Below are 17,642 nucleotides of genomic sequence, written 5' to 3'. Positions count from 1 at the left end.
TCTGTTTGAAGATGAGAGCGAGCAAGAAATTGTGCTAGAAAACACCAATGTCAATGTCAACATCATGTCAAGTTTGTTGCACCAGCTCATTTTTTCCTTAACACCCTATGTACTCCCTAGGTTTTAATGTAGAGGAGCACCTTTGGGAAAAGGTGTAATGAGAGATTTGCAACATGACTTTTGTGACTGTTCGTGTGGAGCTACTGAGTAACCATGGGCTAAAATCCCTAAGGAATGTTCCTAGAGCCTTGCTGAATATATATGCCTTAAAAAATTAGGTTTTTGTGGGGGCAGAAGTGGGCCCTCCCTGGTGCTAGACAGGTGTACCTAATAAAAGAGACTCTTTGTGTATTTAAAGCAAACTAATTAATGGTAGTTAACTGAAAGTTATTCAACAGTAAGAGCTACATAGAAAACATCATGTGCAACCAAGTTTTTTGTAGCTTGCAGTCCATAGAATGAGGCTGAGAGTGTTCTTGATATAAAGAGATGATACGCTGTATTGAGTTATGTTAATCCAGTTTATCAGGAAAATAATGCTGTTGATAATCATTTTTCTGAAATTCCTGGGTTTTTTTTTTCTTTCAAAGATTTATAAAATATGTAAACAAAATAGTATGTATGCATATATGTATGTGTGTTTGTGTGTGTGTGTATATATATCTATCTATAATATAAATACATATCTATAGTGTATTCTAGTAATAGAATCAAGTTTCTATTCAAGACTTGCCTTACAGTCTAATAAGTCAGATAATAGTTTCAGTGTTACTTTATTAATTCGGTTATTATTTTCTCTTTACTTGCCCCCTCACAGCGGCTTGTTCCTACACCTCTGTTATGTCTACTTCTATCTTTTCCTGTTTGCTACTGTTCAAACATCCATCAGTAAGTCTGGTCACCATTACTGCCAACAAGTGGTACTTTTAAGTAAAATGCACTGTGTGTGTCACCTGAAATTTGTTAATTCTAGGTTTTACATAAGATTTAAATATTTTAATAATTTTCTGTTCAAACAGGTGTAAAGTCTGTGCAGTAATAATGAATCATTTGCATGAATGAAAAGACATCAAATGTAGCAACAAATGTGTTAAATTACCAATACAGTAAACCCTCGTTTATCGTGGTTATTAATCCGATCCAGACTCTGTCGCGATAAATGAATTTCCGCAAAGTAGGATTTTTTATTTATAAATCGAATATTTTCTCAGTTAGCGCATAGAAAACCTGTTTACGACCTTCTAAATACATTTTCTAACATTATTAGAGCGTCAGGAGCAGAGAATGCCAGAGAGAGAGAGAGCGAGAAAAGCAAACAATCAAAAATCAATAGAGCTGTTTGGGCTTTTAAGTATGCGAGGCACCGCCGGATAAAGCAGCTGCAAGGGAGGCAGCAATGTGAAGGTAGTCTTTCAGCATTTTTTAGAGAAGTGTCCGTATCCTCTAGGCCAGTGTGCGAACACCCCCTCCGTCGGGAGCAGAGAATGTCAGAGAGAGAGAGGCAGAGACAAGCAAACAATCAAAAATCAATACGTGCTGTTTGGGCTTTCAAGTATGAGAATCACCGCACGGGAAGCATATTGTATATCATTGAGGAGTTTTATTTAATATGTAATATGTGCTCTGATTGGGTAGCTTCTCAGCCATCTGCCAATAGCGTCCCTTGTATGAAATCAACTGGGCAAAGCAACTGAGGAAGCATGTACCATAAATTAAAAGACCCATTGTCTGCAGAAATCCGCGAACCAGCGAAAAATCCGTGATATATATTTAGATACGCTTACATTTAAAATCCGTGATAGAGTGAATCCGCGAAACTCGAAGCGCGATATAGCGAGGGATCACTGTACTAAAGAATATGGCTGTTAAACAATCGGAGAACAATTGTATAGGCATACAATGTTGATTTTTAGAAAAATAACTGCTGATTCATGTTATATACAGTATATGTAGGCTTCATAGTTCATATAATGCATGCATTGATAAAAAGAATAGAAGTTTTTAAATGTGTATCTAGTGTATTTGTAAAATATTAAGTTTTATTAAGAGGTTTGTCACAGAAGTACATTTTGGAGCTTCAGTCTAGGGCTGTCAGATCAAATATCACTATTACAGTAAAATTCAATTGTGTTATGGCCAAAATTATTGTTGTAATATAAAGGAGCAATTGTTTTTCCTTGCACTTATTTCACATTATATAACTCCAGCCACATTACACAATATTGCAGTATTTTACAGGTTTGTTTTTGCACATCAGCTCCAGGATTAGCAAATTGGGATTTTGGACTGGTTAGCTTGCGTCATCACTAATAATCATCAGAATAAACAGACCACCTTCTCTTAAACACAACTCTTCAAAACACATTTTGGGAAATATTTTTCTACCCACTGCTCTGCACATGGATCTACTGTTATAGTGATAACAGATTTTAAAGTACATCTATGTTCTGACACTTAACTGTAACTAAACATCTTTGATTTACTGCTGATTTACTGCTGTTTTATGCTAGAACTGTTGAGCATCAGTTGCAGCAAACAAAATCTTGTTTCTTTTTCTCATTAAAGACAATGATAAAACTTCTGATATTTCTGATTTTTCTTTTATCATAACAAATCTCTTTAATGAGCCTTTTAAATATGGTATTCATTGACCAATAGCTCCCACTTGCAACACTAAATAGGAACCCCATGCTAAAAGTTGGATTCCACGCACCATATTTATAGTTGTCTACCAGTTATGTCATGGTTTTTTTTTTTATTAATTTTTGGACTGCTCGTTTTGAATTAGCTGTGTAACTTACTAAAGCTTATGTTTATTTCGTTTTACTTAATATTTTTCTCTATACAGTATTGTTAATTATGTGGTTTCCCAGTAAACCCTTAAACTCATTTTACGATCTTTTGTAAGCTAGTTTTAAATAAGATGTTTTCTAAATAAATAAGATTTATAGATTTAAGTGTGCTGAATCCATTTGTAAAAATTTGAGTTTCTATATCTCAAACTGTCTCACTGAGATATCGGAGAAACGGTTTTGGTGAATTGTAGATTTTTTTAAAACATAAGTTACTTGTGTCATTAAACAAAAATATTTTTTCGTGTTCAGAGTATTATTTGAAGTATATTTTGAGCTAATAAATGGTGGTCTTTCTCACTGTTAATGTTACATGAGGTGGAAAAAAACACAAATCAATTATTTGCTGCACATTGCTCCGAAGGTTGAAATGCACCCTGATGGGTAAAGCGCTGAATAGTAAACCACTAGTCTACTGGTTTAGTCTCTGCATTTAACATAGCAAGTCACCAGGACTGCCAGTTTTAGAATTTTAAAATTAGAGAACATTTCAGTTGTATACGTATTAGTAAGTCCCATTAAATAAAAGTGTAAAATAAAAAAAAAACCTTTGCTCTGTGATCATTCATATTGTTGGTTGGTTTGTTCTTATGTTAAGTTTAGTTGCTTTATTGATTGTTAATCTATGATTGTAAATTTCACTTGTGGCAATCAACTTTTGTTACTATACTTACTGAACAGACAGACCATAGCCTAATGTTATTCAATTATCTTTACCTTTTTTGTAAGTCACTTTGGATAAAACATCTGCAAAGCAAATAAATTTAAATAAAATGTAATTTCAGTATAGTTATATGTAATTTAACTGCTACTCTCCTGTGTACCTGTTAAGGGGGTCATCTTATCACAGTTGGCCCAAGACTTTCTATGGCTTCTAGAAGAGATCTTATTCAGGAATCGAGATGTAGGATTTGGAGGGTGCTTGTCAGCAGTGCTTTATAATGCAGCATCATTGTTAAAAGAGCATCTAGTATTCTGTATAATGCCAGGGAACAAGGATGTATATATCCTGCCCAAGAACACTAGCGAAGCAGTAGAGGCGCTCTACATGCATGCTGAGATCCTTCAGGATGTTTTCAAGTTTGAAGCCTTAGGAGGTAAGTAAGAGTTTCTTGACCTAGCCAGTTAATTAGTTTACAATCTTGAATGACCAATTTTTTAGTACACTTGAATGAATTTTAGTTGTCCCACTGCTTTTTTCAATTCAGCATAAACAATGCTTCATCTCCCATTTGTCTGCCTATTTTCCCTTATCTGCCCTTTCCCTGTGTAGTATAGCATTGTCCTGTTTTGTAGTTTTATCTTCCTATGTACCATTCACAATGTGTATCCATGTATGGGTTTCTCATTGTTTATTGAAAAGGTGAGCTTTTTAGTGCTTGTAGTTTGCAAAGTGTGTGTTTGTGTATGTTAATATATTTGTGTATATTTATGAAAATGTTTTTTTATTATCATAGATTAACAATGGTTAGAAAGTGTTTTATATGTAGAGTTTGGAAAGAATTCTGCCATTTTCATAGTAAGTAGTGATTTTCAGTGTTTTATTCATAAAACACGTTATAAACATTTCAGAAAATCTGTACCTAAAGCCAGTTATATATTTTGACTTAAGTGCTTTTTGCATCACTATTTTTGCAGTACTGAGAATTTCAAAGTGCCTGAAGAAGAGGCCTGAATTGCCTTGAAAGTTTGCATATTATAATCTGTTCAGTTAGCCAGAAAAGGTGTCATTTTGCTTGAATTTTCATTGCATACGTAATGGCTGACATGGTACAACACCCTACCACTGCAGTACTGAGGGAATATTTTGTTGCAGTATATGATGTTCTCAAATTTGGTGCAGCTTCGTTGTGTGCAGTAGATTATTTCATAGGATATTGTGACTGCTGTTCTGTTTTTCTGTAAGGCTTTTTTGTGATAAAATTCTTTGTTCTTTTCTTAGCTTGTGCAGTCCATGCAATGCTGATGGAAATCGTTCTGTGTTCAAATCCAGGAGATATGAACTTTGATGTAGTACTGAGCCAGGAAGAGCTGCAAAAAAAAATTATACAGCTGAGTTTGCTGTTGTCAGGCGAGGTACTTCTGTTGCCGGTGGGTATATGAATTCCTACATTTTTGCACGGAATTCCCTTTAATAAGTCATTATCTTTGCTTTCCTTCAGTATACTAAATTTGTCTACTGATTTTGTAGTAATTTGTGAAAGTGGTTCCTCTTTATACTGGTGAAACAGAGAATGCCCTTGGTTGTATTTGACTATGAAAAATATAATTTATTTTTTGAACAAAGATTTACTTCCAAGCTCTAAAGAGGTTTTATGCTGTCCTAATTTCACTGATATACTGTCTATGTCACAAAGTGAGAGCTTATCATAACTGGATTCACAGTTTGCAAAAGTAGCCATCACTATGTTCAAATGTATTTTCATCAGCTCGAGTCATATTTTCTGAACCCAGCCCAGACACCTGCTGTCTGTAATTATCAATGCAAATTCTATAACAAGAACACAAGAACTTTGTTGGAAAGTTGTGAAGGGCAGATTATGCAAAAATATTCTTTCTTTACGTAAATGGTCATAGACGCGTGGAATAAATTAATTACCTGGTAGTTTGATTAGGAGCTGGACCTTAGGGCCTCTTAAATCTTAACTTGATGATATTTTGGAAAATCTAGGCTTTGTCTCATCAGAAATGTTTTAAAGTTCTCAATGGGTTTAAATGTGTTTCCTCCCATTTGCTAACGATGTGTCCATTACAGTTGATTAGTGACACTAAATTTGTGTGTATTGAGTGAATGTTTGCACTGTAGACTGCAACCACATTTACAGTTGTTACTTGTATGTTGTCTGTTACTTTAGTTCTTGTGGTAATCCTCCTGCCATGCTTTACCACTTTAAAGGGAAAAAGTCCTAAAAGTAGGATAAAGTCGACTCTTACTGAGTAAAACTTAAAACACTTACCTGTTTAAATTGTTGAAGTTTGGAGTGTGCTTTCGCAAGTATTTTAACTTTGGCTTCGGTAGGTGCACGCAGTGGGATGCCATCAAAAGGTTGGGCGCACCTCCAGGGGGGCAGGCCTGCTGGAGGATGCTGCGAGTACCTCGTCATTAAGTTCAGTATCTTTTTAGCCACCTGTTGTTAGCAAAGAGAAAGTTATGTGGTGTTAAGTTTGTGCATGCCTTAGTTTGAGAAGAGGATCCCCAAGAAAAAGCAACTTACTTTCATAGAATGTATCAGCAGTCCAAAGTGAGCGCGTCCGGCTGCTTTCAAGTTCACACTTCTGCTCATTTGCGAACATGCATGCAAGGCTGCTGGCCTTGCAGTGGCTGAGTAGTAGCACCTGTGCAGAATGCACCTATGTCAGCCGCTATAGGTGAAAGAGAGTGACGTGTTGCTTGATTGGGTGAAGATTTGTTCCTTGAGTATAAGAGGCACTTCCTGCCTCAAGGGGTAGTCTTTTGACTCTGTGGTGTGGATAGTGGGGTGGTATAGCTTATTCTTTAGTGTACAAAACAGTGGCTTGTGATTTATTTTCTTGTATATAAACAGATATAGATATCTCATAGTTGTAGTACTGTATTATTTTGGTGGAGGTATTTATATAGATTTTGGGTTTGCAGTGCACTTTCATTTTTCTTGTATATACACTTTTGCTCTTTTGCTAAAACTCCCAAAAAATAAGTTAATGCTGTATTTTGTCTCTTTACTTCACCTGAGCCTGTGCCAGCACCTAGCTATGCAAAATATAAGTTTCATTCTAGACTAGATGCCAGTCCATCAAGAGGCACTATCTCAAACGCACACAAAAGCATTTTTAAAGTCACCAGAAAATAACATTAATTATGTGGACTGTGAGAAGGAACTGGAGTCTCTATGTGAAAAACTGAAATACCTTTGGAATATACAGGGTCCTGCATTTTCTATTTAAAAAACACAAACATCACTTCTCCTTTTAAAACATTTGAATTAACCATGCAACATATGTTTGCATATTTATAGAACTTTGGCTTTTTAGTGAAGCTTTTTAAAAATACATAAATACATTGATAAGTAAATAAGCAAGAAAGATAAAAAGAAAAAAGGTCCTGTCTTGTCTGTCACAGTCAAAGTGAGGCATTATGTAGATGTATTACTGTTGGTTTAAAGGAGCCCCAGCATTATTTCATAACACACTTTTGCTGCATAAATTCATTGGCTGAAAGTCCTCGTATGCAACGTTGTTCATAATGGTCTTCATTTTGTTTTACTTTTATCCTTTGCTACTACCTCCGGTAGTCCAGAATGTGTCCTGTAACTGAGTCTGTCCTTTAAATTAGCTTGTTGATTCCGTGGGCCACTCTTGAAGTGATGTTACCAGCCCAGCACACCACAGTGTAGAAAAATCACACTTGCCATCACAGGGTTATAGAAGATGTGAATGATGCTACTTCCCTTATTAAAGTCTCCTAAGGAAAAAGAACCTGCACTGCCCTTTCATATATTGTTCCTCTCTGTTCCAAGACCATTCCAACTTGTCATTAATGTGGACACCCAAGTACTGTATTACTTGTACATTATGAAATGTACAAGTAATGCTATCAGTTTGTGGCCAGTGTTTCTAAACTGAGAAAATGTTTTTTCGAACACATTATGACCGCAGATGTAAGGCAGTACTTTTCCCATTACCAGAGGGCACCCCCAAGGAGACCCGCGGCCCTCAAACCAAACTTATGGGTTTATTGTAGGGTATATTTTAGTTTTGCATTTACATATCTTTAGTACATCTTACTTGTATTTTAAGCTAAGGGATAACACAAAGCTGAAATACATTTTACTATTGCATACTTTGTCTTCAAAAATATTCATGGAAAAAACTGTTTACTAATTTAAATATTAAAAAGAATACCAAAACTTTGCATATGATCAAAATATATTCTAAAAGTGGAAAAATATTTATTGCCAGTTAAGACCTAGAAAAAATTGATTATACAGACCTGAAGCTGTTATAAGTTCATTTAGCGGTTTTATGTCTTTTTCAAAAAAAATTGTGACTTAGTTTCTTGGCACCTAGTACGGGCATTGCTCCTGCCTTGTGTTTATTGCTTATTGGGATGACTCCAGCTTCCCACGACCCTGCTCAGGTTAAGAAGGTAAGCAGGTATGATGATGGAAGGATTAAGGGATGAACTTTTTTGTGAAGTTTTTCATAGTTTTTTTTGCCTTTCATGCTCATGTAACATTACTAATATTTTTTCCATGTGCTCAAATACACAGCTTTTGGTGTGATATTGGTGTTGATTTTGCACTGGGACAAAAGGCCTCCTTTCCTGTTACTTGGGCATTTTGAATTTTTAAAAATTAGAAGTTTACCCGAGAGGTGTTATTGAACCCTGCAACATGGTAAAGTTAAAAAAAGAAAAAAGTAAAACTTTGTGGGGAAATGCGTAACTCTTGATACCATAGTGCAGAAAAAGTTGCATGTTCAGATGCATATGGGAGGAAGAGATCAGAACTAATGAAATGAGATTAGGATGATCACAGAGTAGATGAACACTTAGTTTTAAAGGAAGGATTTACTTTCTGCTTATTGTATCAGACTTCTTACCCTGTGATGTGGGTTTAGAATAAGGTCACTGTCCCTCTTGCTTCTTGTAAAAGGTGACTAAATTAAGTTGGCATCAGAAAGGTGTCTCATTCTGAAAATGTCTGCCAAAGTACCTCTTTGATAATGCCCCAAAGTCCCAAAAATGTTTTTTTTCTCAATAGTAATGTATCAGCATATCTTTAATTTTAGTACCTGTAGTAAATAGTAGTTTTCAAGCATATCATTGTCAGTATTTATTAGTGCAAGGGGGTCCAAACCAGCCCCAGCCACAAGCACTCCTTAATTATCAAATAAGATCTACCTTGACTCACTTATGGGAAGTGTTTTAATATAGTAAATGTACCAATTAAAGCAAATGTAGCCAATGATTATTTCAGTCAGTTCTGAAAACAAGTTAGAAGGCATATTTATATGAAGTAACATTTACATATTGAGACTAAGGTACATTTAAATTGGACCGTTTAAAATTTTTGTTCATCAAAGACATAGATCACATTTTTGAATATTAAGTATTTTTGTAACAGTGATTTATATTCTAAAATAACAGTGACAGTACAATGTAATTGCATAAAAGATATTTTAATGGCATTTTACAATATGAAGTTAAAAGCAAAGACCTGGTAGGCTTGTAATGGTTGATATATCTTTCCTAAGTCACAAATACCAATTCAAATGATGTTAAAAAATAGCGTCAAATAATGTATTGCACTTACTTGTTTATTGTACAGGGTGTCTGTTCTGGATAATTTTATTTCATTTTCCTTAACATAAAAGTACCATGTGGTAGACAAAATCTATGTTTAAGCCTGCTTGCACATGCAAACTGCTGATGTGTCTTCAACTTCCCACCTTCACAACAGTGCTAGAGTTTTCATAACTTGTATTGGAGATCTGTTTTTCTGTCAGAAGCTGTTATGAGACGTGCAAAAGAAACAAGTTAAAGTAAATTTGAATGAGTGAATGAATCAGTTTTGAAAAACTGTAAAAATTTGTACTGCTTGCAGTATTTGATAGACAGGTGTCTCAAAGAAAAACATCACAAGCAAACATAAAGCTCTTTATCAACAATATTTTGCTGTCTGTATGGAAAAAATTATGCAAGACTTGTATAGATGGTCAACCCTTCATCTCACTTTAGCTGGAAGAATTAACATTGTTAAGATGAATATCCTTCCTAAGTTTCTCTTTTTATTTTAAAACATTCCAATATAAATCAAGAAATCATTTTTTATAAAATTAGACTCAACCATAACCTAATTTATTTGGAATTCAAAACATGCACATATCCAAAGAACGACCCTACGAAGACCTGAGGCGGAAGACGGCATGGCTCTACCTAACTTTCAATTGTATACACCTTTGCATGAGAACCACCTTTTTCCACCCTCTCAAAAGTACACAGTTTTCAATGTCTAGAAAACATTAGGGATTAAATCACTTAGAGCTCTGTACATAGACAATGTCTTTGCATCCTACGAACAATTACACTCCAAATTTAACTTTCCAGCAACACATTTCTTTCACTACCTTTATATTAGAAACTTTGCTAAACAGAACCTGCCCGATTTCCCTCACCTCCCACCTACCTCTGTGCCGGAAAAAATATTGATCCGTTTTGAGGAATCGGACAGTATTTCCGTAATATATAAAACCATATTACAGTCCCTCCATTTCAAAGATCCAAGAGTACAGTGGGAAAAAGTTCTCTCACTCAACAACTCAGAAAAGGAGTGGAAGGTAGCAGTGCACAGAATTCACTCAACCTCCATATGCGCAAAGCATAGAATCATTCAACTCAGAATTATATATCGAGCGCATCTCTCTCATTTAAAATTGTCCAATATGTTTCCAGGGGAAGATCCAACCTGCAAACGCTGCAATCAAGTTCCGGCCTCACTGGGCCGCATGTTTTGGGTCTGCACCAAACTAACATCATTTTGGACCAACATCTTTAAATGCCTTTCAGACAGCCTTGGTGTCGCAGTCCCTCCTAATCCATTAACAGCTGTGTTTGGTGTACTTCCAGATGGGCTCAAAGTGGAGAAGGACAAGCAAACTGTAATTGCCTTTACTTCACTACTGGCATGTAGACTTATCTTAACTGATGATATATACTATTTGAAACTGAACTTGCACTTAGAGGATCTATACAAAACCTTTTCAAAACCTGGCAGGATTTAATCGATAGGATTTTAGAATAAGCATTTAAATTGAGGAGGCAGGTTCTCTCCCCTCTTTTACTCCATTTATCTTCAGTCATTTATTAATTTACCTATGTACTTATTTTTACTAGCTTAAAGTTTTACTCTGCAGGCCTAGCTAGCTGTCTTTCTCAAAGGGGTGAGGGTTGATGAGTTTTGAACCTATTTTTGTAAAACTTGATTTATTTGTATTTGGAGGATTTGACTCAGAGTTTCGTGGATAGCTGGGGCACCTACCTTTATTCATGTATTAGTTTCCCGCACAGTGCCTCAAAAAGAAAAGGCAGAGAAAAGTAGAAATTAGTAATGATTGCAACTTCCTGAAGAATATAATTCTTTTCTTGGGTAATCCATTAGGCCTACAACTAAAATGTAGCTATGAAAAAGCCAAATTAAAAAGGTGGGTTTTTAGGTGTTTCTTAAAATGTTCCACAGTATTCTCCTGGTGTAAATTATTCCAGATTTTTTGTGTATAAAAACAAATGGCTGCCGCCTTTTTATGGTTAGCTCTTGGAATAAAAAGCATACCATTATTAGAAGATATAAGGTTATGACTTGAAATGTAAGGGACAGCCACTACGAAATACAGGAAGGAGCAAAATGCCTTATATATGACTAGTATTTTAAAAATCAGTTCTAAAGGACATGAGTAACCAATGTAACAATGTTAAAACTAGGGAAATGTGCTCAGATGTTCTTTTTCTGGTTAAGGCTGTTGCCACTGCATTCTGAACTAATTGCAGTTGATTGATTTCTTTCTTAAGTAGTCATGTTAGAAGCGCATTATAGTAATTTAGTTGACTACTAGAATACATATACATGATATAAAATTTTGGCCTCTTTGTTTCATTGTAAATCTTGTTTCCCACAGTCTTGAGAGTCTTTTACTTGCCTCTTTGCAAACTCCAAGTGGGCTTTCATGTTTTGTCTAGCCACTCCCTCACAAAGCCCAGATCAGAGGGGTGTTGTGGAGGTAGTGGTCCTTTTGGAAGCTTCTTCCATCTCCACACAGTTTCTGTGGAGCTCACCCATATTAACCATTGAGTTCTTGGTCACATCTCTTGCCAGGGCTGTTCTCCCATGATTTGTTTACTTTGGCTGGGCAGCCATCTCTAGCAAGAGTCATATTTGTTCCATGATATTCCAGTTAAGAATTATGCAGGCCACTGTGCTCTTGGAAAACCTCACTGGTGCAGAAAAATGTTTTGTAGTGTTTTCTTAGATCTGTACCTTGTTTACAATCATGTCTATAATCTCTGAAGGTAATTCCTTTTATCTCATGGCATGTTTTTCCTCTTTCAAACTTACTTTTGACAAGTGTATGCCTTTCCTATTATGTCCAATCAAATGAATTGACCACAGGCAGACTCTAAACAAGGTGTAGAAATATCTCAGTGAAGATTAATAGAAACAAATACCTTAGCCAGATTTCAAGTGTTGTAGTAAAATGTCTAAATACTTTTATTTTTTTAATATATATTCCAAAATAATTCTGGGTTTTTAAGTGTTGTTTGATGGAAGGAAAATGAATTTAAACCATGTAACCATAAGACTACAACATAACAAAATGAGAAGTGAAGGGGTCTGAATGCGCTGTATATGTAGTTGCATTATTGGTTTTTAGTTGATTAATTGAATTAACAGCTTGTTTGGTTTTTTTTTTGAGCGCATACTTGAAGAAGTAGAAACAGAGTCAGCAATAAATAGCGCAAAAGAAAGTAACTAATTTTCAATAAAATCTGACATCTATTACAGTCTTTTCAGAAACAATAAAATTCAAGGTCATCTTGTCAGTGATGCCCATATAGAGAGATATAGGGATGCCTTGTTTGAAACTAAACAAACATTGAAGCCCTGTTGCCAGGGAGAATACCTAATTACAATACAACACCAACAGTTTTGAAAATTACTAAGTTCTGACTACAGTTGGTAAGAAAAGTTATATTTGTGAAACAAACATCTGCATAGAAAGTAAAAGCAGGGTATTTACTGATCCACATGTCACTCTGTGTATTTAAATATATACCCATACACGCAGGAAGTATGGAGTAATTTAAAAAAAAAAAAAAAAAAATTAAAGCTGTTTTTTTAATTACGCTTTTCATTTTTGCAGCCTTGCCAGTCATTTTTGAGCATTGCAGAGGATGCTGTGGATAGTCTTGTACGCTGTGGAGTACTAATAATGGAAGAGGTATTACTAGGCCCACTTTTTATCTACTCCACCCTACATCAAAGTACTTTCACCTCTTAGCATTTTGGAAATTTTAAAGTAAATTTAAATACATCAGTTTCAAAATGGTCAATTACCCTTAAGTGAAACGCACTTGTTGACATTCAAGTGGATTTTTATTTGTCCATGAAAATGTAACTTACCACATTTTATAAAGCAATACAATACGTATGAAAGGCTTCATCTTTAGTTTGAGTTACTACTCTTTGTGCAAAATATTTCAGTCTCTGACACCTTAAGTTTTGATTGACTTAAGAACCAACAAGTTACACAATTAATTATTACATGTTTATTACATGCAAGTAAGAATTTAATTGTACTATGTACACATAATCATAAATTTGAATATAAATATACATGGTTTCTCAATAAATTAAATTGCTGAAAAACCATGTATTTACTGTCTTTGATAATATTTTGAAAATAATTTTAACAAGATTTCTACAATTTTTCTGTAAATGATGTAGGTTACTGAGAAGCTGATTGGCGACTTGGGGAAGAAGCATCATGATCTTATGTGGAAAACTTCTGATTGCCTGTCAGGCAGTGATAGTGACTGTGAAACATCTGAAAACATGAAGAGTTTTAAGGTACTTGTGCAATGATCTGGAAATACTAATCAGTGCTAGTATGGGCAGTGATGTTTATGGTAAATCTAACACCACTAATCTAAGGATTTAAGTTGTCAATTTATGAACAACCATTTGATTCTATAAGTTATTGTCCAAAACCAATTTTGGGAATGAACATGCACTTCAATGATAAATCGAAGTTTGGAAAGACTTTCACTTCTTAATCCTTTTATTCTGAGAAATTTCTAGGAAGGTATTATTCCACCAGAACTAGCATCAGTAAAGCTGATTTTATGAAACTAAAATCATTGTTTTTGTTGTACCATTATCAACATTCACTACCACAAGACATTTTACAAACAAAATTACAGTATCAAATACCAAACCAATATGTAAGATAAAAGCAACACATTAATATGAAAATGCATGACTACACCAGTAAAAGCTTGGAGTTATTCCTAACATATACTAACAGCAAGTATCAAAAGAAGCTTTACATATCAAACATAGTTGTTAATTACAAGGAAGGGTATATGGCAAAAGTGATTGATAAAATCACAGTGCAGTGTTAAAGAAAACATTTCAAGGCAAGAATACCTTATTATTATAGTATACAGCATGTTTCACAGACCACTGCACTCTGTACATTTGAAAATAATGACCTGATCCTATAAACCTATAGACACATTGAATTTAAGAGACTGCTGAAACTTATATTGAAGTTTGGGCCTTCAGTCTGGATTTGAATGTTGAGGCAGATTATGCATCATGAATAGACCATGGAAAATAGTTCTAGCAAATAAAGTTTGAATTGCAAAGTTGAGTGACCCCTTGCCATGATTTTTATATCCGTTTTAAAGTAGAAAGCCAGCAGTAACAGTCTCAGCTGTCATGACTGTTTTTTTTTTATGATTATAAGCAGCAGAGATAAACAAAAACCTGTATGCCAAAGCAGTCTACAATAAGTCCGTAGCATGCCTGTCAACAGTTCCAGTTCTAGAACTTTAATTCTGCCAGCCAAATATGCTGTTACATACTTGTTTTAAAGAGCAAATTAACAATTTTCTAAATAATAGGCATGGTTTACCTTTTAGTTTACTTTGACACAATTCACTTACATTTTCATTACCCGTAATCAGTTATTTGTCCTGCAATCATGAACACTCAAGTAGGTCAGTTTCACTTTACTGCAGGAGCTTTCAGTCTACAAACAGAGAGGTTGACATGTAGGCAAGAGAGTAAAAGCAAAGAGCAAAGGTTTTAGAATTTGTCTTCCATCCTTTGTAAAGGGCAATGTTTGATCTCTGTCAAATAAGATGGATAAACAGTCTGCCATTATAGCAGGTCATGGAGGATAGAAGTTCAGTGGCATTTTGTGTTTTACGCAGAGCTGTCTTAAACCCGATATACTTAACACTGTTTTAATATGTGGAAAAAACGCAGGAGGGGTTACTGGTCAACTACATGAATGACAAATGGAGAAAAAGAGAGCATATTACAGCTAAAACTACAGTTTGTAATTCAGAAAATTGTGGCTGTTGGAATTTGTCTATTTTATTAACTCGGAGAGATAAATTACATCATCGTTATTAATGTTTATATTCCACCCTCTGCAAATGGGGGACAGCAATGGAAATGATGTGTTCTGTCATTAACACTTTAATGAGGACTTGCTTTGACCCTGCAGTTACAATATGTGGGGATTTCGACCATTTGACTTTGGAAGAAATAATGAAAAATTTCTTTCAGTTGGCGTTTTCTCTCGTGGAAGTAAAAAGCTGAACCTGCTCTATGCAAATGTTTAACATACATTTTAAGTGTAATTGGCTCCTCTGGGAAGATCTGACCGCAACCTCATTCAGCTGCTTCTCAACTACAAGCCTGTTATTAGATGACAACCTATTACCTCCCGTATAGTAAGGAAGTTGAGCCTGGATGGTGAAATGGCTCTGAATGACTGCTTCCAAGTGTCAGACTGTGAAATGATGTGTATGTCACTTGGGGATGATGTTGGGGGACTCAATCACTGCATCACAGACCATATTAACTTTTGTATTGACACTGTAGTTCCCTCAAAGGTAGTATGTTGCTTTCCAAACAACAAACTCTGGATTACTAAGAAGCTAAAAGGTCTACTGAATGAGAAAAAGAGAATATTCAAATCAGGTGACAAGAGAACATTGAAGGGTGCATGGCATGTGCCAAAGAAAAAGCAGAGTGAAGGAAAGAATGCTTACAAAGCTAAAATAATAAATTCACTCAGAATAACATGAAGGATGTCTGGAATGGACTGGGCATAATTACTGGACTCGAGCTATCCAGGGCTGAAATGCTAGAAGGGGATAAAACTAACACAATCTGACCCAGTTTTTAATAGATTTCCCCAATGGTGCCTATGATGTCCTGGATAATGGACTATCTGTTTGGCAAGCAAAAGTTTGAGACTTAAGGACTATGTTTCTGATACAGATCTGAGCAACACTGGAGCACCACAAGGAACACCTCAGAATGAAATATAAAACCGTGTCACGCCATTTGCTGAAATTCCCTGATGAATCTGCACTTATGGACTAGTCTCAGAACATAGTGGAACTATATAAGAAAGGGTGGAGCGGGTCCTTCTTCCTTAGGAGACTGTGTTCCTTTAATATGGGAAGCAACATCCTTCACATCTTTTATAATTCTGTGATGGTCAGGGCGATATTCTATGCTATAGTTTGCAGGGCTGGTAACATCATTTCAGGAGAGGCTGGCCAAATTAACAAGCTAAATAAAAGGACAGGCTCAGTTATGGGACACACTCTGAACCCCCTGAAGGTAGTAGCAAAGGAGAGCTTTAAACCACAACTGTGGGCCCTTATGGACAATACTGTACATCCCCTCTCTGACACACTAACACTGAGGACTTTTTGCCCATGATTCATTTTACAGTAGTGTTTCAAACTCGAATGGGGCTCCCTTATGCCAACAGAAATACGCAAGTATACTGTTTCACTGTGACTGTCAAGTCATAAGTTTTCTTTTTTTAAAAAATGTCTTCCCTTTAATCATTCTGATGTGTATTCAGACCATACTGTGTGTATATGTTTATCTATTTATGTATTTAGACATAAAGGCTTCTGTAAAAAGTCAGACTTATCCTGGAGACAAAGTTCCACCCATCCATCTGTCTGTTTGTATGTCCATCTATCCATCCTTTGAAGAAACATTATTACATAAAAATAAAGCATCTTTCATTCCAATGCTTTCTAAATTGAAGATGCACAGCATTTCAATATACCATAAGTGAAGCAAAAAACCACTAGTGCTCTGTTTTTATCTTTTTTTTTTTTTTTTTTTTTTTCAATGATCACGGTGGTGGTTAGAGTGATCAAATCTAAACCAAAAACTTCAGAGAGCAGGTCCTGCCGGGGGTCTCATTTAAATGTACAAGAGCAAGATCACATTTAAAAAACAGTTTTGGGTCTGGGGTAGGGTTGGTCCATTTGAAAAGTACGGATATGAATACCTAACTTCCGGTGCAAACTGTTCCACATCTAGCATAGATTGTCATAGACTGTGGAAAGTATCTTCATGCAGCATGCATATGTTAAATCACATCACAAATTAATCTTCTGTTGGCAGCACTCTGTCCAAACAGTATCTTAATTGTCCTTAGTTTGTAGTTCTGTATTTTTCTCAGTTTTTATATATCTGCATTATTTTTAGCTGGTCAGTCATTAAATGTTTCTAAAATGCATACATGACCATTCTGCTGAAGGTGTGTTGATAGTATGACAACTGTACACGAGTTTAAGCTGACCCCTTCAAAAATCAAAATAGTTTTCAATTTTGACAAGGGAAAAACAAAGTTGTGTCATCACACCACACACACAATGTGACAATGCAATATAGAATTTTTAACATTAGTAAAATGAAATTAGTTAGAGCCCTACTGTCATCTGATTCTGTTGTACGCAATACTAACAGTGTGCATTTTCCACAATATGTTTTTGTAAATCCAGTCACTGAAACAAATACACTATCAGAACAATTAGGCTATATGCTGCTTGATTGCATGTGAACATTCAAATTTAGCTATAGCAAATTGAAGCCTGAAGTTGAAGAACCTTTTTCTCTAGCCATCTCATCAATTGGTTTGTCATGTGAATATAAGAGCAGCCTTGGCTACAGTTTTCACCTTCTTTTTCCATCTCTATAGCTGTAC

At 35.4% G+C, this 17,642-nt stretch overlaps 1 protein-coding gene across 11 annotated transcripts in view; it reads left to right on the top strand.

The window, feature by feature from the left end:
• The window catches only part of gpat2 (glycerol-3-phosphate acyltransferase 2, mitochondrial), a 121,563-nt gene that overhangs the window by 87,547 nt on the left and 16,374 nt on the right, over positions 1-17,642 (top strand). For all 11 annotated transcript variants that reach the window (XM_039768380.1, XM_039768379.1, XM_039768382.1 and 8 more), the window contains 5 exons: positions 818-888; positions 3,685-3,949; positions 4,795-4,943; positions 12,747-12,824; positions 13,331-13,453. In XM_039768380.1, the coding sequence (XP_039624314.1) occupies positions 818-888; positions 3,685-3,949; positions 4,795-4,943; positions 12,747-12,824; positions 13,331-13,453 (686 nt within the window). The remainder of the gene's footprint in view (positions 1-817; positions 889-3,684; positions 3,950-4,794; positions 4,944-12,746; positions 12,825-13,330; positions 13,454-17,642) is intronic.

Source organism: Polypterus senegalus, chromosome 11 (genome assembly GCF_016835505.1).
Source record: "Polypterus senegalus isolate Bchr_013 chromosome 11, ASM1683550v1, whole genome shotgun sequence".
NCBI lineage: Eukaryota > Metazoa > Chordata > Cladistia > Polypteriformes > Polypteridae > Polypterus > Polypterus senegalus.
Note: the sequence above shows the minus strand (reverse complement) of the source record. Positions and strands in the feature narration are given on the sequence as shown.